Source organism: Ambystoma mexicanum, chromosome 3p, assembly GCF_040938575.1.
Source record: "Ambystoma mexicanum isolate Mex_15411 chromosome 3p, UKY_AmexF1_1, whole genome shotgun sequence".
In the NCBI taxonomy this organism is placed as follows: Eukaryota; Metazoa; Chordata; class Amphibia; order Caudata; family Ambystomatidae; genus Ambystoma; species Ambystoma mexicanum.
The window spans coordinates 473,480,065-473,502,472 of NC_090925.1; the positions used below are offsets into that span (position 1 = coordinate 473,480,065).

At 46.9% G+C, this 22,408-nt stretch overlaps 1 protein-coding gene and 1 long non-coding RNA gene across 2 annotated transcripts in view; one reads left to right on the forward strand and one right to left on the reverse strand.

The window, feature by feature from the left end:
- Positions 1-21,436, reverse strand: part of TSHZ2 (teashirt zinc finger homeobox 2) — a 354,259-nt gene extending 332,823 nt beyond the window's left edge. The window contains exon 1 of the mRNA XM_069651147.1: positions 21,021-21,436. Coding sequence (XP_069507248.1) covers positions 21,021-21,060 — 40 coding nt within the window. The 5' untranslated portion in view covers positions 21,061-21,436. The remainder of the gene's footprint in view (positions 1-21,020) is intronic.
- LOC138580529 (uncharacterized) overlaps positions 21,426-22,408 on the forward strand; it is a 70,648-nt gene continuing 69,665 nt past the window's right edge. The window contains exon 1 of the long non-coding RNA XR_011304281.1: positions 21,426-21,553. This is a non-coding gene — a long non-coding RNA (uncharacterized lncRNA). The remainder of the gene's footprint in view (positions 21,554-22,408) is intronic.

Sequence of the window (22,408 nt, forward strand, 5' to 3'; positions counted from 1 at the left end):
CCGGCACACCAAAACGTCCTGGCATTGCTCTTCATACAGAGTCCCAGAAGGGTTGTATCTTCCCACACGACCACCATATATGATCCCAGGCTCTGGGTACCTCACCTCCCCTCCAACATCTATTGGAGATCATTGGGTAGCATTTATGTAGTTTTACAGGGGTCAGGTGCCACTGTATCATGGCCTTGAGCCACATTTTCCTAACCAGTACTGCCGAAGTAAGTTTGGGACTATGCCCCCATAAACAATCCCATTGGCCCTCCTCAATATCGTGCCCCAGAGATTCCTCCAAGTGTTTCATATAGGGCCATTTCATTGGCCCCCGAGGGGTGGAGACTATCCTGAAAAGTGTTGCAACCTTGTGAGAGTCCCCCATATTACTTGTTACATATTTCCCGAAAGGGGCGAGGTCTCTGGTCGCAACCTGTAAAACCTTGGTGTTTTTAAGCCAATGCCTACGTTGAGAATACCAAAACGTCTCTCCCTGCCCAGTTCGAAATGTTGTGTACACGGTGTGTAGGTCTTAACATCCTGTCCCTCTACCATATCCGGCAGCACATGGACACACACCACCTCCCATCTTGCATAAGCCCCCACTTCTTGCCCTAGGGTGAAATGTGGGTTCCGAAAAATTGGCATCAGCAGAGAAGGGAAGGTAGTCAGGCCCACCAGTCTAACCATGGAGTCCCACACCTCCCCCACCAATGCTGTTATCCTACTAATATACATATTCTTAGATCTTTCCACCCAAGGGCACCAGAGTACTTCCTCAAGGGGCTTCCCACTGCTGCCTTATCCATTGTATCCATATCTCTGACGGTCACCATTAAACCACTCCTGCACCACCCAGATCTGGGCCGACATTTAGTATAGATAGAAATTCGGCTCCCCCAAGCCTCTCTTTTGAGTGGGCGTCATCAATCGCCTCATAGACACCTGCATCCTTTTGTTATACCAAGTGAACCTACTTGCTTGTTTTTGAAGGTCCTTAAAGTATTTTCCCTGGATCGGCACAGGGAGAGTGTGATCATCATCTTCAAGGTGTTTACTTTACCCAGCCACGATATCGACAAGGGCCCCCAGTCCTGCAGAAGTTGCTTCACCTTTTCTAGGTGAGGCAGTTATTTGGCTTTATACAGTGCCTCCATGGAGCGTGTCATTTGTGCTCCCAGGCATCGAATAGTATTTTCATCACATATATAAGGGCATTTTTTCTTTAGTCTCCTGGCCCTGTTATGTTAAGCAGTTCCGGCTTGTGACTGTTAAGCATCAGGCCAGCCACCAGAACAAACTCCTTCAACTCCCTTCCAATTGTCAGCAGTGTCGTCTCCAGAGCTGTGATCGCTGGCAGCATATCATCCACAAATGCAAAACACTTATGTTCCTCCCCCCCAATGCTAATCCATGCTACTTCTGGTGCCACTCTGATTCGGGCAAGTAAGGGTCCAATGTGTATCACATAAAGAAGCAGAGAAAGCGGGAATCTCTGTTTTGCACAACGAGACACCCGTATCCCCTGGGAAAGCCAGTCATTGATGGCCAGGCACAGAGTTGGTTCCTGGTAACTAGTTCTTACCATACGTAGAAACTTTGCCCTGAATCCCATGGCCTCCATGGTGCAGAAGAGGAAGAACCACTCCATGCGACCAAAGGCCTTCTCCGCATCCAAGGCCAGGATCGCTGCTGGAGTGTTGGTTAGTTTGGCCTTCTCAATTAGATGAAAAACACTATGCGTGTTATCAAATGTCTGCCTTTGTCTGATAAACCCGGACTGGTCCGGGCCAATCAGCGCACGAAGCATCTTGTCCAGGCGAGAAGCTAAGATGTTAGTATATATTTTTGCATTTATGTTATTTAGGGCTATGGGCTATGGGCTAATATGACCTGCACAGCAAGAGGTCTTTATTGGGTTTAGGAAGCAGGAGCACTTTAGTCTCCTCCGTAGTCAGAGCAATCCGACCCGTCCTCCCAAAGGAGTTAAACAGAGGTAACATCACCAGAATCAGTGCTTCCTTGAAGGTCTTATAGAAGCTCCAAATGTAGCCATCCAGACGCGGGGCGTTGCCACTTGGGAGTGATAAAATGACAGCTCTCACATCTTCGGGGGTGATATCCCCATCCAGATCTTCTCTTTCCCCCGGCACAAGCTTCTGCATGGGGCATCATGCTAAATATTCCCCTTGGGCCATGCACTCCAGCGTGTCCGATGTGTCAAGAGCCGAGTAGAAATCTGCAAAGGCGCCAATGATCACCTCGTTTGAAGAGCATTCCCCTCCCTGCCCTGTCCTGATTTTCAAAATGGTCCTAGAAGCTTCGTTCTTCCTGACCTTTCTCGCCAAACGTCTATCAACTTTATTTGTTTTGATACATTATTTTTGCTGCCAGTATAGGAGGGATTGCTCAGCTTTCCTGGTTTGTAGTACCTTGAGTTAGCCCCCAATCTGCCTATATTCCCTCCTGATCGCATTATTCGAGACCTTCTCCATTTTGGCCATTACCAATTTGAGCTGGTCTTCGAGCTCCCTCTGCATCTGGTTCGGCTATTTATCCTGCTGTTTATCCTGTGGCACCTACCGTCTGGGTACCCTATATTGTACGTAATATGCAGTCCTTGCTGGGCCAAAGGGCCAGGAGCAACCCGCTTCCAATTGGCATTGGCTTGAATTATTTGGGGGGGTGGGGTACCATTTTAGCTTAAGTGTGTGTCTATCTTATTTTTGGAAATGTGTTTCCTGCAGTGTCACCCAGTCTGGCCTCTCCCTTCCCAGGAAGTGCACCACTTTCCTCCTTTTCACGGGGGAGTCCCCTAACATTAAGAGTGACCAATTTAAGTTTTGGCAGCATGGGAGTAATACACCAGGTTAGAGTCCCCATTCCTGCTCAGCTGTCCCCCTCAGCCACTCCCCCCAACTACCGTCCCCTGGTAGGCTCAACCATCCTAGTGATGCCCCAGCCACGTGGCCTTGAGAATTGAGCCTTCAGAACCAACCCAAGGTAACTGGTGCAGGTCCTGTAAGACCCATAACTCTTCAAGACATTCAGTCCCCTTCCCCGGTTCCTCCCGACTGCTTCTGTGTATACCTTCTCCCCGAAAACCCCAAACAGCCCACACACCAAGCCTTAAATTCTCCCCTGTCCTGAAGCTCATGGAGGGGCTCCCGCATTCCGCCCAGCCGACCCTCCAGATGCACCTTCTTTGCCAGGTAGTCTCTCTGGGCCATTTGGGTCTCTTTTTGTTCTGACCCTTTCCATTCATATAGTTTCCTTTTAGCTGGTTCTTTTCCCAGCATTTGGCCCTGAGTTTGGGCCACTTCCTCCTCGTTTTTCAGAATCTACATGCCTTCCTCAGACGTGGTGCTCCGATGTTGCCTACCTACCCATGAGAAACGCAATCCGAAAGGGAAGGCCCACTTATATTTCACCTGGGCCTTCCTCAGGGCCCTGACCACTGGGGCCACCATTCTCTGTTTGACCAAGGTTGACTGCACTAAATCCTGGTAGAATTGAATCTCTGCTTCATTGATCTTAATCGGGTCAGCCCTTCTAGCAGCCAGTAGAATACTCTCCTTTTGACAATATTGTTGCACTGCCACCACCACATAATGCAGTCTGGCCCCTGGCACTCGGTCTAGCTGGATATCTCTCCTGTCGTCTTTCCCCAGCAGCTCTGCCAAGATCAGCTGGGTGGTGGCTCTTAAGTCCTTGTCTGCCACCTCCTCCGACAGGTCTTTTATTCTTATAGTAGACCTTCTTGACCGGTTTTCAAGGTCCTCACTTTGCAGCTCCAAGTCTGTGTCACTCTCGTTAGCTGTTCAACCAGAACATCCATCTTCCTATTGTTCTCGGCTAGTTCCTGGAGAGCATCTTCAGCCGCGCCGGTCCTTGCCCCCAGCCCCGCAACATCATTCTTTATCTCCTGCAGGTACTGGGAAAGCTCTGCTCTAATAATGGTCAGTTGTGATGGGAGCATTTCAGTGATCTTTTTGTTGAACTCCTGGAAGCACTGCTGGAAGTCATCATTTGTTATTCCCTGGTCCCTTGGGGGGGAGACTCCAGGCCCCCTGGTCTGCCTCCACTGATCTGTCCAGTTCCACGGTCCCCTGCCCTCCTCTCCCCTTCCTCCACAGCTTCTGCAGTTGACCTTCAGGGCCCTTCTTGGAGTGATTAGGGGTGGGCTGCATGTCCTTAGCCTTATTTCTTGACATTTTGGTGTCCAAACCGCCCTGCATTGCCACACTGGTGGGACCTCTTCGCACGTCCCCTCTTTCCAGACTTTGGTTCCCCCCAAAGTTCCGGTCCTCAGAGGTAGCACTCCCCGATGGGCACCGGTGGGGCCGGGCCCTCTTCAGATCACTCCACATCGTGTCTAATTCTCCTTTCCAGCCGAGTTGAGGGACCACTGGGTGCTGAAGAACTCCTTAATACGGTTGACTAGCCCGGATTCCCGGTTCAATGAGACCATGCGTGGGTGCCCCGCTGATTCTTCCTTCCCCTTCTCCTTAGCACCGCTGGGTGGGCTTGAGCTATACTGTGCAGCCTTGTAACCCTCCTTGAAGGCAAATTGTTGATAATGTCATGCTTACTCCAACTGGCCTCTCTGATTGTGCTCCCTTTTTCCTGCAGTCATCTGGTCACAGGCTCTCCACCAACCCAGAAGGACCCTGTAGCTGCTGGGCCAGTGCCTCCCTCCACAAAGATGCAAGTCCAGTATCTCCTCCTTTCCAAGTCAGGGCAGGGCTCATCTTCTCCAGGAGCCACGTCTGGGCAGGGCTCACCTTCTCCAGGACCCAAGTGGCTGGGGTGCCCCTCTCAGGATAAGCTCCAGTTTGTTCCACCGACTGGGTGCCTCTTCAATCCAGGCTCCAAGCGTACATTCAGTCCGCAGCTGATCCAGTTCTGCAGGGTGGTTTGTTGGGCCCTGTGGGGGTCTCTATGCCTTTTGCTGACCTCAGGCCTCAACCCCCTCGGTGCCCTCTGGGGCAAGGGGCTGACCATCTCCGGTGCAGTATATGTCTGCAATGTCCAGTAAAGGGGGGGGGGGGTCCTCCAGCTCCCAGTCGTTGCCAGCTCTTTATTTATGTTATCCCAAACCAGCCGCACCGGCCTGGGTTAAACCATGCCACTGGCTTCTCCTCAGGCACGCAGTGTCAGGCGCTCCTTCTCCCACGTCTGCCCTGGGGCCACCATACATCTGTGGGTGCCTTTCTCGGGCGGCTGCTTCTCCTGCAGGCTCGGCTTGCTTGTGGTGCACACCCATTCTCAGGTGCAGCCATGGGAATGCCGATCAGGTTACTTATCCCGCACGCTGCCTTTTTGCTGATGGGTCCCGTCCTAGGTACTCGGTCCAAGAGAAGCACTCCCACCTCCTCGGGAAAGTCTCCAATCCCTCCACTGAGCCGCCGTTGTGTAATTCGGTGCCGGGGTGTGTGGGGGGTTGCAATCAAGCAGGTAAATTGCTTGATTGCAATTCTTTATTTATTTGGCGCAAGGTGGGACAAGCACACTCTTTACAGTGTTCCCCGTCCGGCGGCCATCTTGAAGTCCCACACCCACGTTCTTTAAACACCCTTCCACTCATCCTCCAGAAAGTCCCATGTGTTATGCCCCCCTGGCAAAGCAATGAAGACACTGGCATCTCGACATAAATCACAATGTAAATCCACAGAACAAATTACAGCATAAGACAAATGCTCCAAAATGAAACAGATTTTTAAAAGCCTGGTTTGGCTGTGTATGGAAAGACGAGTTTTGAATGTTTAAAATGTATTTTTTGTAAAGAGAAATGTTATTGGACACATAGGTTTTTCCAGGAAAGGGGTAATATTCGGAGAGGATTGTCAAGCATAGGCACCAACAATACCATTTCTGAACATGTAGGCATTAAAATGTATCCAGCCATCATTGGGCATCCCTATATGTCTTCTCTTTCAAGGTGGAAGTGATCCCCCGCAGGCATGTTTTAATGACACAACGACCTGCTTTTCACACAAATGCTACTATTGGATCACCCCACTGTGGCAGCCGTTCAATCAGTCAGAACGCACAATTACCCAAAATGTTCCAGCATCCAGTTTTTGATCCTCTGTGAAGGGCTGCACCACAACAAAAGAATTGATATGCATGGGTTCATTCAAGGCTTAAGAAGAGGGAGCACTTTTCATATGGTTTCCGTTGTGTAAGAAGCCTTAATGTTTACTAAAGCAAGGAGGCACAAAGGGATCCTTCATTGGCTGCCATCGCAACATTTACAGGGAGCGGCTGCATACTTGAAAGACAATATTGCTCCAGAGCGTGGGTGACGATGAAAAGAATTTCATACAGAGCATGCCTAACTTTATGTGCTCAATGGTAGACCACAACAGGAGCAACTATATCTAGTTCACTATGCTCAAGAGTATCACTGCATCAGAAGTCGCTCTTAGGAGGCCGATGGAAAAGCCAGAAACAAGGGAAGGCATGGATCTCTGGAGAGAAGGGACGAGAAGGAAGTGTCTTTCCATTGAAATGCTCACCCTACGTTGACCTACTGGACCTTGGCTGGTGACAATGAGGCAACAGTCTATTGTGGCAGCTTTACAGAAACTCGGAAAAAGAGATACACCATAATAGAAAGTGTGGTTTTGTTCAAGGGTGAGGGGAAGGGGGTTTTGCTGAAAGTGTAAAAGGGAGCTGGCTTTGTGCTCATGAAAATTTAAATCATTGACACTTTTGCACATAAGCACTATGGAATTCTGCCCAAATCAGTTCTTCGGATGAGGTTTTTTATGACCCTGCAGACCAAGCTTCCGCCCGACTCAATCATATACATACTTAATGGGATGATGGCCAGGGGGCACAACAGCTATTTACACATGTTGTACAGCCTCAATTTCAGTTTCAGTAAATGTTTGTGTCACATGACATCCTGGATGAGCCAGACCTTCACGACGCTCTCAGAACCACAGACGAAGAGGAAGAGACATTGACAGTACACTTTGCCCTCACAACCCTTGGGCTCTCTAATGGTCATTATTAAGCAAGCACAGAACGTTCATGGTTAAACACATGCAACATTAAACCAGTGGCAGCTGGTGATTTATTTAGAAGGAGGGATTACACAATTCCCATGAATGTATGTGAGCGACCGAGTATAGCAAGGGAGCGCGAATCAACCAAAGGATTTCTGAGGATTCCCACAAGACATTTTTCTAAATAATGAGTTCAAATGATGCATTTAACCACACATTTTCTGTGAAAAATGTGTTAGAAAGCCACACAATTTACCATCGGTTTGGTATGGTAACATAAGGAAAGATGCAATACATCCCAAGTCACCAACAGTGCACAGGAGCATTATTCAATGCCTTTTCATGATGCTTGTGCCCTCAGACTATGTTATATATATATGCCAGTGTACAAAAGAAAGTTGTAATGCTCGCAGTGTCCATAAGTGTCCATACTGGCTGCACCAATATATATGCCAATATTTCCATAAAAATACATACCCATGTTTGTTTTGCCCATAATACTAATAATGATACCAATATACAAAATATGGCAGTATCCCCACATTAAAACATACATACTCCTGTTAGCTTTGCTCAAACTGCCAGTAAAAAAAATGCAATATCACAGTAAAGAAAACCTGTCCGTATTGGCTGCACCAATGTAGGCTAGTATGGCCACATAAAAAGCAGTTCAGTGTGCACCACACAGGCAACACAAATGCACCTGTGTGATGCCTGGACCAATAAAGCACTCTGATTCCCATATATCACTCCCAGTTTGGGGATATGCATGAGGGATGGAGGATAACAGCTGACGCATAAGGCATTGGGGCCCTAGCTGTACATTTTTGTTTGTACTTTTTTTATCAGAACATTCCATAGAGAAGCTTTAACTTAGAATCATCAAATGGAAACAAATACTTCAGTGAATAGGCACCCCACAATTTGGATAGAATGTGAGAACAAATGAACACTGGGGTACAGATGCAGTTTATGAAAAGGTGGAATCTCTCAGCCTCTGACTAAATCAGGGGTCTGCAGCCATTGGCTCCAAATAATGGATGGGTCAGTGCCCTGGCTCCCTCCTTTAACAAGCCTCCACTGGATTAATGCATATCACCAGTGTGGGAGTCAAGATCATTTCAATAGTTTGCAACTTAATCAGAGAGCGCGACCCTGCTCAGAGTTCAGGAGCTCCATAGAGGGAGGACGACGAAGGACCCGTAGCATCACCATGAACCAGCATCATTCCAACCGGAGACCTGGATATCCTGCCAACATTGGACAGTTCTGTATACAACTGAATACCAATCAAGAAAAAAGCAAGAAGGAGACCTCACCATTTGGAATAAAGTAGCCTGTTTTTTTTCACACAGGCAGTAAGTAGGGTTCTCATCACAACCTTTCAGCTGCTGCCGAGAAGTAAGTGCGCGCTCTTGTGCACAGCAGGTGACACCAACTTTTCCTACAAGCTTTCTCGCTCGTATCAGCAGAGACGTTTCACTTCCCAACACAGGCATATTAATTCATGGCAGTTTCCATCACATGAGGAAGATCAGAAACAAGTTCAACAACACTTCTGACTCATGAGTATTTTTAGATACTGGTTTTTTGATCAATTCCGTGGTAACAAGACGGAAATTATTCAAAGGAGTGTGATAAGGGTTTCATCATTTACCGTGCAGCTGACAACATCTGCCCCGACACTGCAGTATGAGTCTAAGCCTTCACAACTGATAACACCTGAATAGGCAATTGTTTTCTTATATCCCATATGAGTCTCAGCATCTATTTAAAAAAAAACACACAATTGGGAGTCGTGAGTTGCTTTTAGCAGCATTGTGGCCTGGGCAACTGCCGCCAATGAAAACCTGCCAATTCACACGTCTTGGCATTTTCCACTAATTCGCCATGGTGTGATTCAAAGAGGGACGCAGAGATGTGTACATCTCTTAAAAAGAGCTTCCTCTGAAATATGTGTTTTTACCTTGAATGCAGACAAATGTTGATCAGCACCTATTACGTGGTTATAGAAAAAGGTTTAAAAAAACACTGAATAATGGATTTGTTTAATTTATGATTAACAATGGAAAATCTTTTTTTTAAGAAAGTGCATTTAAAACAATAATTAGGGACAGAAAGCATAATATTTAAGATGATACCCATCTTAAATTATTGAATGCTTCTGTTCAAACATTGCTCCCTCCTACCAGCTATCAGCAGCCATTAATAGAAAGGGAGTCATTAGACTGGATTCTGGAAGCCCAATCGAGCAGTCACCCGCCCACTGAGCTGGGCAAAGCAGGCCCCGCGAGCAGCGTTCAACAATAGAGCCAGCCCCTGTACACGTCAGCTTATTTGCCTTTAAACCTCGGATTATGGGGGTTTGCGAAATACTCTCGCAGGGAGCAGTGTCATGTTATACCGCTGAGTCGGAAAGCCCCAGAGCAATGGTGCAGGTCCAGAACCGACCCCTTCTAACAATGAGCCACTATCAGGTGATCCATCTTCAGGGGTGGGACTTAGGCCACCTGGGGATGGTGGGGCCATGGAAGGCCACCACCACTGCACAGAACCACCTGCAACTGCACCACACCAACATAACGAAATGTCTATTTTTCTTTTTTATGAAATGTTACATTATGTTATGCCAAGTGTTGGTACTTCTTAAGCACACTGTCGTCACAAGTGGCCACAACTACTGCCACTTGTAGGCTGGCAAAGCTTATCAAGAACAGGGGTTTTATAAAGTTTCTTCTTGAACTTCAAGAAAGAAGGGATACGTTTAAGGTTCCAGACTTTGGGGGAATCTTTGCGTTGCATTTGTAATTGAACTTTTTGGTTCAATCATGAGAAGTTCAATCACTGTTCTCAATGATGGAGGGATCTAAGAACTGGAGCTGTAAATTCTCATCACCTGGGGCCTTTTTGGCACTGTCAAAGGCACCCTGCAGGTGCTGAATCTGGTATGTTGCGTAGGCAGGAAGACCAAAGTACAGGCTGCTGGCATAGTCAATTTCAGATCTGATCACCACAAGGATGGTCAAGATCGGTTGCGCTTGTTCAACGGGTGCGCATGTTCAACGGGCAGGATTATCTGTTTCCGAGGTCTGAGATCTCGGAAGCCGGTTTGGGCAACCATAGTGCCCGGGGGGATGGCAGTACATTTATCAAAAACTATTAACCCCAGGTACTTATCTGGTGCTGATAACCAAGGACAATTACCCAATTCAAGGGGCGATAATTAAGATTTCCATTTGTGTGAGGTTTCAATGTAACAAATGATTGTTCGTCCAGATTTTCATGGACAAAAGACAGACTGGGAGAGAAAGCGTGGATAACTTTGCAGTGCCGATTGATTTCACAACAAGCTGTGTGTGTTGCCAAAGCTGTAAAGCCCCATCCTATAACCTTTAATGAACTTTAGAAGAGAGGACCAAGCTATGAGGCATGCCACATAACATTCCTCTGAACTGTAACCAGAAAAGTGGAAGAGCATTTGCTGACGTCCATTTTTCCGGAGAAGAATAAAGATGTTGTTCGGGCCTGGACCCACAACCCCAGATCCTCCAATCTGTGTGAAAAGCCAACATTTTGGTTCATTCATTGATCAGACCGCGGCAGTGGTGGTGTGATGGGCTGAGGGAGAAGGGTGGTTGCAGGCCAGGTCAGTGGTGTTGTGATGAGCTGAGGGGGGAGGGTGGTTGCCGGCCAGGTCAGTGCTGGTGTGATGGGCTAAGGGTGAAGCACAGTAGCAGGCCAAGGCAGTGGTGGTGTGATGGGCTGAGGGAGAAGGGCAGCAGCAGGCCATGGCAGCGGTGGTGTGATGGGCTGACGGAGAAGGGCAGTAGCAGGCCAAGGGAGCAGTGGTGTGATGGGCTAAGGGAGAAGGGCAATAGCAGGCCAAGCCAGCAGTGGTGTGATGGGCTGAGGGAGAAGGGCAGTAGCAGGCCAAGGCAGTGGTGGTGTGATGAACTGAGGGAGAAGGGCAGTAGCAGGCCAAGGGAGCGGTGGTGTGATGGGCTGAGGGAGAAGGGCAATAGCAGGCCAGGGCAGTGGTGGTGTGATGGGCTGAGGTAGAAGAGCAGTAGCAGACCAAGGCAGTGGTGGTGTGATGAGCTGAGGGAGAAGGGCAGTAGCAGGCCATGGCAGTGGTGGTGTGATGGGCTGGGGGAGAAGGGCAGTAGCAGGCCATGGCAGTGGTGGTGTGATGAGCTGGGGGAGAAGGGCAGTAGCAGGCTGGGTGAAACAGCGTGTCTATTGTAGGATGCCTCTGATGTTCACGTCGGGGTAAATGCACTCTGTATCTCCAGTGCACAGGTGGACAGGCACTTGCTTCCCACTGAAGACTGAGCAAAACGGCAGAACGTATGGTGTCAAGAGGCTGGTGCTAGTAGCAACCCTACCACTCATTCTATGATATGGATCACAGTTTACAAGCATCAGATGAAAGGTAAATGGGTTATCATCATGTGAGCTATTACACAACGGTATGCATCCAAAGACAGGGGGGCTGGGCGGTTAGGGAGACAATATCAGTAACGGTCCTGATGAGGGTCTATAAAGTATCACACACTATGCAGCAAGGTAAATGACAATTTAGAACATAATTGGCACGAACGTCACCAAGGCTTTACAGACCTCCGAGTAATGATGATCGAACAAAACCTGGGCATCCAATTTCACTGGACTCGAATATAAAATGGCCGGCCTTGCAAACAATGACATGTGTTGTACCTATACCAAAGAGCACGATACTTCATTGAAAACAAGATCATAATTGTGCCGGAGGAGAACCTTTCTAGGCAGGTGTAGACTTATGATCACTGAAAGGTAGTTTCGGCATCCGTGACTAGGCATCTTCAGGGATGTAACTGTCAGTATCGGATACTTAAACTGCTAATAATAACAGTATTCATAATCATTTGCATTTTTATATAGTTTCATAACAGACGTCTCATGCTTCTAAGCACTATAGTAACAGATGTTGTTATTACCCAATTCAATCATGCTCATCTGATCAACTTCAGAAGGATGAAAGTCTGAATCCGCCTTGCCGTTGGGTTCAAACATAGGAAATAAATCCTAACCCCCAAGTCTGAAAAGACCCCTTAACGCATGAGCTATCTAACTGAATAGCAGCAAGGGCTGTTGTCCACCTATATATTTTTTTTTATTTTAGCTGGACCTTCATCCCTGCCCTCTTTTTATTTTCAGTATGGGTTTTAAAATACTATATAACTCCTAACAATCAGCGCACTTCATACTGATGCTCGCCTGACTATCATAGTCGCCTGACAGCCCTTTAAAAACCAGATGATGAAAACACAGTTGTTGTAAATTTGGGACACTTTAGGTGGTTTAAATGAAGCAATACAAAGAGATTAATTTAAGTGTTCACTCCAGTGATAAACAGAATGTCCTCGTATGTAATGCTGAAATATAAAAGACAGAAGCTCCAAAAAGAAGCTACAGAATAGAAGTAAGACAGACAATATGAAGATATAGAATAAAGAAAATTGGCATTCTATCAAACGAAATCTATCGGGTGGAAAAAGGAATGACTAAAACATTATCTTTCACATCTAAAACACAGAGCTTAACTGGCACTATTGCAAACACTGCTAAGATTGCTGCTTGTAAAGTATTATGGATGGGCGTTATTAAAGCATTTGGTGTTCTCTTCAGCTGAGCGGTATAAATCAGCTACAGATTTCCCAATCTTGGGATTGGTCTAATCAAGCATCGCACCTTGACTATTCACAGGCGGTGGGATCCTTTCCCAATAGTGCACTTCCTCTCCTGGAGGACTTTGGGACCCAGTGCAAATCTGGTTTTAATGCACACCCGATGGACACTGCCTTTCACTTTAAAAGGTGTGGGAGAGGCCAAGTGACAAACGAAACCAGAGGGCAGACCACAGATCTAGTCCTCAGCAGGGTCATCGGAAGCCTTCCCTTCACCAACATGTCCGCCTGCACCTCCCGTTTACATTGAGACCTGTGCGACTCATACGGAACAACTGAACGTTTCAGGCTAGCCACAGCAAACTGTGCATAAGTCACACTGGGCCACTAAAGTATTTTGGCCCAAGGTTTTGGAACGGTCTTCGATGAGAAGGCTTCTATGAAAAACCAGTGTTTACGCATCTTCTCGGAAAAGGGCAATTACTGATGTGAGGTGAAACATTGGAGCAGAGAGTGCCACAGTGTGTGACGGAGGAGGCGAAAGCTCAGATAACGAGTCTGAAAGAGTACATGTGCTCAGAGTGTGATCCAGTTCTGCCAGAGTGGAGAAATCAGCAGGCAGGCTAGCGTATCCTTTGAGAAGAGGTCCGTATGGAATCAGTAATGGTGGGTTTATCACATGATTTTGGACCGGGGTGAAAGTTTGCAACTGAATCATGTCCATGTAATAGCTGGTAGGCAAAAGACAAAAGGAAAGCACTTTGTGCCCGACTGGCTTTCAGCAGGAGCGTTCCGGCTGGTACTGGACAGTATGTGTCCAAGTGCAGGATGACCAGGGTGCTTCCCGGTGCCAGCAGAATGTAAATGTTGGGAGTTGGGAAATGAGTCTCTTGGGTGGATGTAGGCCTGGGGATATACCGGTTAGTGTCATTCCACTGTACAACCCCTCAAAATTAATACGTATGCTGATAAATAGGTCGGACAAGTTATTGTGGCAGTTTTCCTTTTGATATTTACACAGCTCTTTGCAGAGGCGTTGCTAGGGGTGGGGGGGTTAGGGGGCTATAGCCCCTGGTCTTTTGGTTGTAGCCCCGGATAGAATCTCAGGAGCTACAGCCAAAAGGCTAGCTATCCCCCAGTCCCAACAGTCCAGTAATTACCGTAGCCCCGGGTCTTTTCCAGACCTAGCAACTCCCCTGGCTCTTTGTATTCTCAAACAGGAAGCGTAACCCTGTATCTCCACTTTATGTTGATCAATGTCTTATAAATAAAGGTGTTTGTGATATCTCACATGCAGTTGGCGGCTTACAACTGAGCATTTAACCCGCATAAATAATATCGAGATATATATTGTATATCGCAATTGAGCCAAAAAACATCGAAGTATGACTTCTGGTCCATATCACCCGGCCCTAACTTCCACCATATGTTCATGTGTAAGAACATTTAAAAGCAAGCCTTATGCCCCGCGCTAGCCCCTTGACACTAATGACATAAAAGTTGCATCAATCAGGTAGTTGCATCGCAATGTAAATCTACAAATGACACCCATATTTCAATGTGATTTTCGGGGAGATAATCATTTTGGGCCTGATTTCAATTGCAAAACCCCAATTGCAAAAGGCTTTGTAAATCAGGCCCTTCGCCTGTGAAACTTAGATGATGGCTACAACCCGACAAAACACAAATAACGACTTCACTGTATAGTGATGCTCTTACACTGTGCCATTTTTATTTATTTATTTAAACATTTTTATAGTGCACAAAACCCAGAGGAATCTAGGTGCTTAATTCTTAAGAGATTGGATACAGGCATGAACTTCAACTTAATCAATGAATATTTGCCTGTGCAAGAACACAAAGAACTGTGATGATCTGCGGTGTTGGGAGCATGCCTTGCTGCACTAGAACACCCAGCCAATAGTTTCCCTGGAGAGAGCGTGTGTTTAAGAGGCAATTTGCTATTGCATCCAGCACTTCACAGTCTGCTTATCTGAGCTGTCGCTTTGCAGGAACGCGTTCAGCTCTTGTTTGGGTTAGTCCAAGATCACCCCGATCCTGCAGCCTTTAGCAAACTTCTCAACACACCGAACCGCGACTAACAGAGAGTCCTCTCTGGCAGAGATGGCTGCCCTGGGGACAACTTGCCGGAATGTTTGGCACATTACACATTCAAGCCAAGTCGCACGTCACTCTAGAGTATAATGCAACATGTCACAACATATTGCAAACACGTGTGACATGATGCAAGGTAGTATAGCCCACTGCATTGCATGGTACTGCAATCTAATATAACTTTGCGTTGCTCTATGTAATGTAGTTTACAGTAATGTATCTAACATAACATAGTGTTGAGTAATGCAACACTGTGTAGCATACTGTATTGCAACGTAATGCCAACTTTTTCTATGTAATGTGGAATACAATAATGTATCGTGACATAGGAGGCCTGATTTACACAGTGTTTTTCGATGGGATACACAGGGTCTAGTAGGAAAATGCACCCTAGCATAACAGATAAGCAGGTGAAATAGATGCAAGTTGCGGTAATGCGATTCTTAAATCCTGCAATGCATTGCATCGTCTCGAATCTAGCGCCTTGAGGGTCTCCCATAGACTCCGGTTGTAGCGCACTCTATTGATCGCCCTGCCTACTGCCTTGCCATACATTTGGTGTACATCATAGTTAATTACAGCAATCCGGAGTTCGTCTGATTCAACAGCTGTCACTCAACTTGTCAGCTTCTTGTCATACATTCACTGAAGGAAGTTTGATCAATTTCCACCTCCTTTAGCTGTTACCAATCAACAGCGCAGAGATGGCATTATTTTGAAAACAACAATGATCAATGCCGTGATGCTGCTGTGCTGCACCTGTGTGCTATTAAAATAGCCCGCACACTTGCAATCTTCGCTCTCATAAAATGCACTCCCCTTTCTTGCTAACAAAGAGTTGCTGCTAAGGAAACACGCTTGAAGCATTTACCGGCCAATCATCAGACACAATAAGTACATTCCACGCAGAAATGTAGAACTCTTATCTACAGCCAATATTTAATGGGGAAGAATAGTCAACAAGTAGGCCACTCAATTAGAGGGACACTGCTCGGCTATGAGTGAACCTTTTGTGCCTGGACACTAGTAAGGTCATTTTGCATGCGTTCACCTGTGAGAAGTGTACACATGCTAGCCAAGTAGCTGGCACAGCGCACGCAAACAGTTTCAAGAACAATGCAGACTAAACATAAAATGCAGCACTCCTCTTGCACATTGCAAATAAATAATGGCACTGAAATTCAGGTGTAATGTGGGGGGGCGGAAGTTATTTCTCAACATATCTAACGCTATGATACGTTTTTTTTATGGGGATGAAAACAGGCATTGCAGAACATATACATTCCACGTTGTCATCAGCACAGCACACCACAGGGTATAGGGAGTGCTGTGCAATCGGGTGCTCCTGTGCACTGCACGAGTTCTGAGGCACTGTGCATTCCCAGTGAGAGCCTGAGCGTGAGTTGGCTGTGAATTATACATGTTTTCTAACGGTCCACATTTATCGGTCCAGTGTGGAGTGTTTTGTGTAGCATTTTCAAGAAGAAACATTTTTTGCACGGATGAGTAGAGACGATAAAAGGGAATCTTCGCGTTTGCTTTTGAAGAAAGCGGCGCTCGCTGCTATCGGCGCGACACGGAAATGCATATTATTTGCACAGTGGCTAATACAAGCTAGAAATACAAAAGGAGGGCGACGGGCAGACAATAATTCTGTGTGATGTGGCGCCTGCTGTGTTGTATGTTACATTGTGCGATGTGTTGTGGTGTTACGTAACAATGCATTAACTCACACTGCAGCATGGCACATACGTCTGAGATATATATATATATATATATATATATATATATATATATATATATATATATATATATATAGTGGCCAAAAGGACATACACGGGCCCATGATCCTTATATTGATAGCAACATTCAAGCTGCAATTGTTAAACAACACACTCGTCTGTTTTTTTATCACACTCGTGGTCTAAGACGTGGTATGGAGTGAGTCACGGGTGGCACTGCATTTGGCTCGGAGCGTGGTATGCAGCGGGCCTGCCACAGGTGAGCTCCCTGGCCCGAGAAAGGTTCATACATACAGTGGGCAGAAGGAATAGGGACGGCTGGCCGGGGCCTCCAGGCCAGGCCCCCTGCTTCTGGGCATCCCTCGGCTGAGTATGCCATGCAAGGGGCACAGAGGGACGCGTGTAAACACAGAAAGTGGCGGGCTCTCTGGCAGATGATTGCTGCTGTGTGCGATTGTGTACAGTTTTTCAGAATGTGCTTCTCCTTAGAGAGGGTTCCGGCCCTGCACCTCCCGTAATAACAGACACGCTTTAACCCAGCTCTTTGGAAAAAATACTCCTTACACAACGAGTTGGCACTAGGTGGGATAGTCTGAGTAACATACCTCAAGGCTATATTTCAGCGTCGCTTCCCGAGAACAGTATAGTGCCTACACGAGCCTCTAGGCGCCAGGAGGCCCTGAACCATATTACAATATCCCACCAGGGTCTGGAGTTTCATTTGGTTAGCCTCATTCGCAAGGGCAAATCTGAGTTTGTCTTGCGCCATTTCTTCAATGGTGTGAAGAGCAGCACGCCTCTGAGGACACAGGCGTACATGGGAGGTGTGCAGCCAGAGTACCAGGTCGGTGGCCGGCGTCTACTCTAATTCGGCATGTTACACTCTGAAAAACTATGGACCGATCGAACTTGGGTGCCAAGGCGCCTTATGAAATATTTACTAATATGTCGGACAACATAAACGCCAGTCTTACACGCGTTCAAGATGTGTGCGGATTACAGCAAGAAAGAAAGAAACGGTTCTGCGGGCCAGCCAGCCTTGCTCGGAGAAAGGCTGCTGGCAAGATCAAAACACGTTAAGCAAGCAATCCCTTCACGGGGGTCAATTCAGGTTACTAGAAAACAACAGACACTGCACTTTGCAGCAGCAAGAAATCACCGCTGTGTGTGATGCCAGCGTGATCTAATGAAAAACGCTGCTTCTGTTTTTTTTTTTTTTTTTAATACAACATGAGATATGCCACACGAACAGAAGGCTTAAAATTAATGACAGAACTAGAAAAAAATGCCACGTTGATTTCTCGCGATAAAATCTGATCTGGCGGTGGCGGGCGGGACTTGGGTTCCAGCCTTGGTTCTCTTTCTCGCTCTGCCTAACCTGTACGTTATTCATTAATCAAAGCCCAGGTCTGCTTCCTGAGCCCCTGCATGGCAGCAATTATTTACAGTTATGCCCGGTGTTTCATTTCAAGCAATGACAATAGCCGCGCATGAGCAGAATTAACAAGGCCTCTCATGTTGTTCCTGATTTGGGGGCTGTGTGGCTGCAGGGGTCTAGGTGACAAACTTTTGGGAGAAGCAGGTTTCCAAATTGCCAGGAGCTGGGAGCTCTTCAGTTTCTGGTTAAAGCTAAGAGGAACCAGGTTATCTTTAAACCCAGAGCTACTGGGTGCTACTTGAGACTACCACACAAGCACAGCTGTGTAATATTAACTGTGTAGGTTTGGGAATGCATATTAAAGAATAAAGCACACAGCTAACAGACATTTGAAGCATAGTGGATAATATGTAATGGAGCAAAAGTTAGAGTTTGCAGCTTACGCACCAGTTAGGTTTGCTGTGCGCTATGTACCAGCTCCTGGTTCCGCAGACGTAGCTTCCGCCTAACGGGGGATGCCCGACACCCAGGAACTGCTTTTTGCGCCTGCTCAATAAATCCTAATTTTGATCTCTGGAGAAGTGATTTGACTGTCCATGTGTAGGACATTCTGATGTTGTGAAGCACAGAGCAGAAAAGTAGGCTGACCAGAGCCACGTGTGGGTGACACAGGTGGCGTACCACGCTGAACGTCTGGAAACACAGACCTACCAATACAATGACCATGCTGCCTGGGTCACTTGAAGACTTGTAGGCCGCAACAACCAATTAATTTGCCGCTGATAGAAATGTGGTGGCCCTTATGGGCCTGTATCACTGCAAGCCATGGACAGACTTCGGAGGAACCAAAATAACGTTTCTTTGTTTCCCTGAAATTGCTCTTGATACACAAAGTCAAAACATTTGCAGTGCCATTCGGGTTGCCGAGCAGGCTGCTCTGTGAATGCCGGAGAGTACATTTCAAAAGGAGGCATTCCATTGAAAGCAAGCACAGAACACGCCCACTATCCACACAAGTGCATGCCAAATTCAAGGCGAGGAACACGGCCAGCAGATTGGAGAGTCCTTACAGTCAAGGACAGGGGCAGTGCCTGAAAAACACTGCGGCTCTGGTCAGAAACAGACGTAAGTGCTCCGGGCAAGCTCGACACACCTGGCCGCAACACCGCTGAGAGTGAGGCTAGGGCATTGGTGGCCTGCCCCGGGGTATGGCGTGTTGTGAAATGAGCTCACTCGGACATGTTCCAGTCAATCTGGCAATTAGAACCACTGCCAAGGTTTTTAAGAGTCTTTACAGGAACATGAAAGGTACTTTTCAGAGAAGTGCCATATCTTGATGGCACGTGGCCAGAGATCGGTGGGCCGACAACAAAACCCAAGCGAATAGTCTTTTCAAATAAAAGAGACTAGTTCTGCAAGTAATTAAAAGAAATAAAAAAAAATAGGCCTGATCCCCTCTTCCTCATTCAAAAAGAGAGCATGACGGTGACCCTTGTCTCAGGAGGATAGCTCAGGGGCAACGTTCTTGCCTTGGAAACAAGACGACACAGAGCAAGGAGGTTCGATCCCTGTCCCGCTTAGAAACCTCTGGGTATTAATCGTGTTATAAATAACCCATCATATCATAACCATTTCACACATTTGCAGGTACTCGAAACAGACTAATGTCATTTCAAGTCAATAGAACACTCATGAAATTGAGTGCAACTTGTGGGTGGCATGATATATTGTGCACAAAAATGGAGTTCACGGTTGGTATAGGAGTGTCATTGATTTCTTTCTGACACACCATTGTTTTAAAGTAGGTCACATGTCTGTTGTTACAGTGGCGTTGCACGGAAAGTACCCTGCGCCCAGCCGGCAGTACACTTGGGGCCGGGCTCTGTGCCTGCAACATATTCTTCAAGGCCTCACGGGGAAAGGTGCACCGCTCACACCGTGCCCCGTGCATGCTACACCCCATAGCGGTACGCAGCGTGTGCACCCGTGCGCAGCGTCACCGGAAAGCCAGCCCGGCACACAGCGTCTACCTTTGAACTCTGACACAAGATCCGCTTGCCAAAGTGTATTCATGTGTGTAGCTACTTGGCCTCGCAGTATCACTTTAGTTGTGCGATAAACGTATTATGAATCACCCAAAAAAGACTTGGCTAGCGGCCCCCAAAAGCAGACACGTAGCTTTGCTTCAAAGCTCCGACCCAGCCATGGACACAAAGGGGGGAAAATGAAAACAGCCACTTTAGACCAAGCAAGATAATAATTGTGCCTGTCTGGATAAGAGCATCCAGAGGGCCAGCCTTGCGTCACTCGTGCTTGCGTTGCCATGGCGAGTGATGTATTGATATCTATCAAGAGTGAATAGATCAAAGGCAGCCAGACGACAGGTGATCAATCAAACGTCAAATCAAACTTGGCAATCAACCGGGAGGCTTCGGCTTCGGTGGGTGGGTCCGGGAGAGGAAAACTGAACTTTTTACACCGCGCCTCCCAGCAGCCGAGCCTGCCGCACTGTGAGGGGATGAAACAGCTTCCCACAAAGCACACGCTTTGAACGGTTAACCCTTTCGGCTCTCCCCGGTGCCACAAATCTTTCGGAACTTTCAAAACTCCTTGCTGCCTTTCCCTCGCTGCCAGCTGACTTTTGATCTATGCAACATTTCCAGGCGCCCGCATCTGTTATTAAATGTGCAATCGAGGCGGCCGCAGACGCCCTTCTACCGCCAGACACACGGAGCCGGCTTCCTGCTGGTAATTATCAATGCCCGGACCGCCCCAGATATAAATAACCGATTGTATTTTAAAACGCCACTCGGAGGCGATTAAATGGAGCAGGGAAGGGGGGCCCTGATCAAAGTTGGAACCTATAAGTCAAGTTATTGAGTGGGAGGGAGCTGTGGGTATAGGGGTTCAATAACAGGACGCTCACACAAAAAAAGTAGCGCTGTTGGGTAGAAATGGAACACGGCAGTGCCGAAAGTAACGCAGACAGGATTTTAACATGGAGTGACTGCGGAAAGGCTAGAGAGCACGGCACAACATGATGGCTTGCGGGAGGCGGAGGGGACTGGCACGGTGTGGGAGCGGTGGGCAGCGCGAGGGAATCGGGTCTTACCTGCAGCCCTTTTGGGTGCCTGCTGTTTCCTTCTTGGCATCGCTCTACTTTCTCCAATCGCACTTCTGTACCCAGAGCAGAAAATCCCGGGGAGATCTGCGGAGCCCGGCTGCCTCTCCTTCCCCGGGCTGGTCGTGCCTCCTGTTTTAGGTTCCCCCTGGTCGCGGCGTGGATTAGAATCCGTGTCACTTGTCCCGCTCAGTGTAGTTACATTTCTCTATCAGCATCCAGGACTGGGATTAAAAGGCAGCCCGTGGACGAGGCTGGCCGCGCGCTGCTCCTCCGGCTCGAGCTGCCTCTCTATGGCGGACTTGTTTGAAGAAGGCTTGGGAAAGCTGCAGGTTTGTTGCTGTCAGATGCCAGTCTGTGAGTGATATGCAAGAGGACAGAGGCAGGCGGTGGATGGAAGATTTCTGCTTTCACACACTCACATGCGCGCACACACACACACGCACGCACGCACAGGCAGAGAAAGGGCACCAGCTTTCCAAGCCATGAGTCATGTGGCTCTGAAACCAGCCAAGCATGTCCCAGTAAGTGGCAGGCACGTGACGCCAATACATGTTTTGTGCCGTGATTTACAGGCATTTTGGATTAGGTGCTTTCCTCCACTTGTTTAATGTTCTGCGTCTCAAAGAAACATTAATGAATCGTGCTGATTGTCTCATTTCTGAACCATATTACTTTACATTTCAAAATATCTGTCGTATTCATTTTCTACGTGGTAGTTTAACTGTTACTTTTATTCGAAAAAATAGTTATGACTGTGAGTATTAAAATGAACACGATATGAAAACCAATACTAGAAATACAACATCGATGATAATACAAACAGCTCAATTATTATTATTATTATTATTATTATTATTATTATTATTATTATTATTATTATTATTTTGTTACGAATGATAATATTATGACTATATCAAATGTATTAATGTTAATATTACTACTACCGTTGATGCCACTACTAACACTACTAATAGTAATCATATTATTAATAATAACACCAATAATACTAATATGAACAATAACAGTAATAATTATAATAATCACAAAACTGTCAATTTCACAAGAAGGCACCAACCTGTTTCATTCATAAATATTGTTTATTTCTTGTTTGTTTCCCAAGTATTTAATATGAACTGGTCATTGATAGGGCAGAATGTCTTCCAACGGAGGCTATGTCTTCTTGAAAACATTTTATTTTATTTTGCATTTGTAGAGCGCGCTGCAGCCCACGGGCATAGAGGCGCTGTCAAGGATACGTAAGAAGGCTTGCTTGAGGGTTACAATAAGCGGCCCAAAAAGTATATAACGTTGGCTTTGGTTGGTACAGTTACATAACAGTATTATACAGTGTATCATTCAATGCAGGAGCATATGAC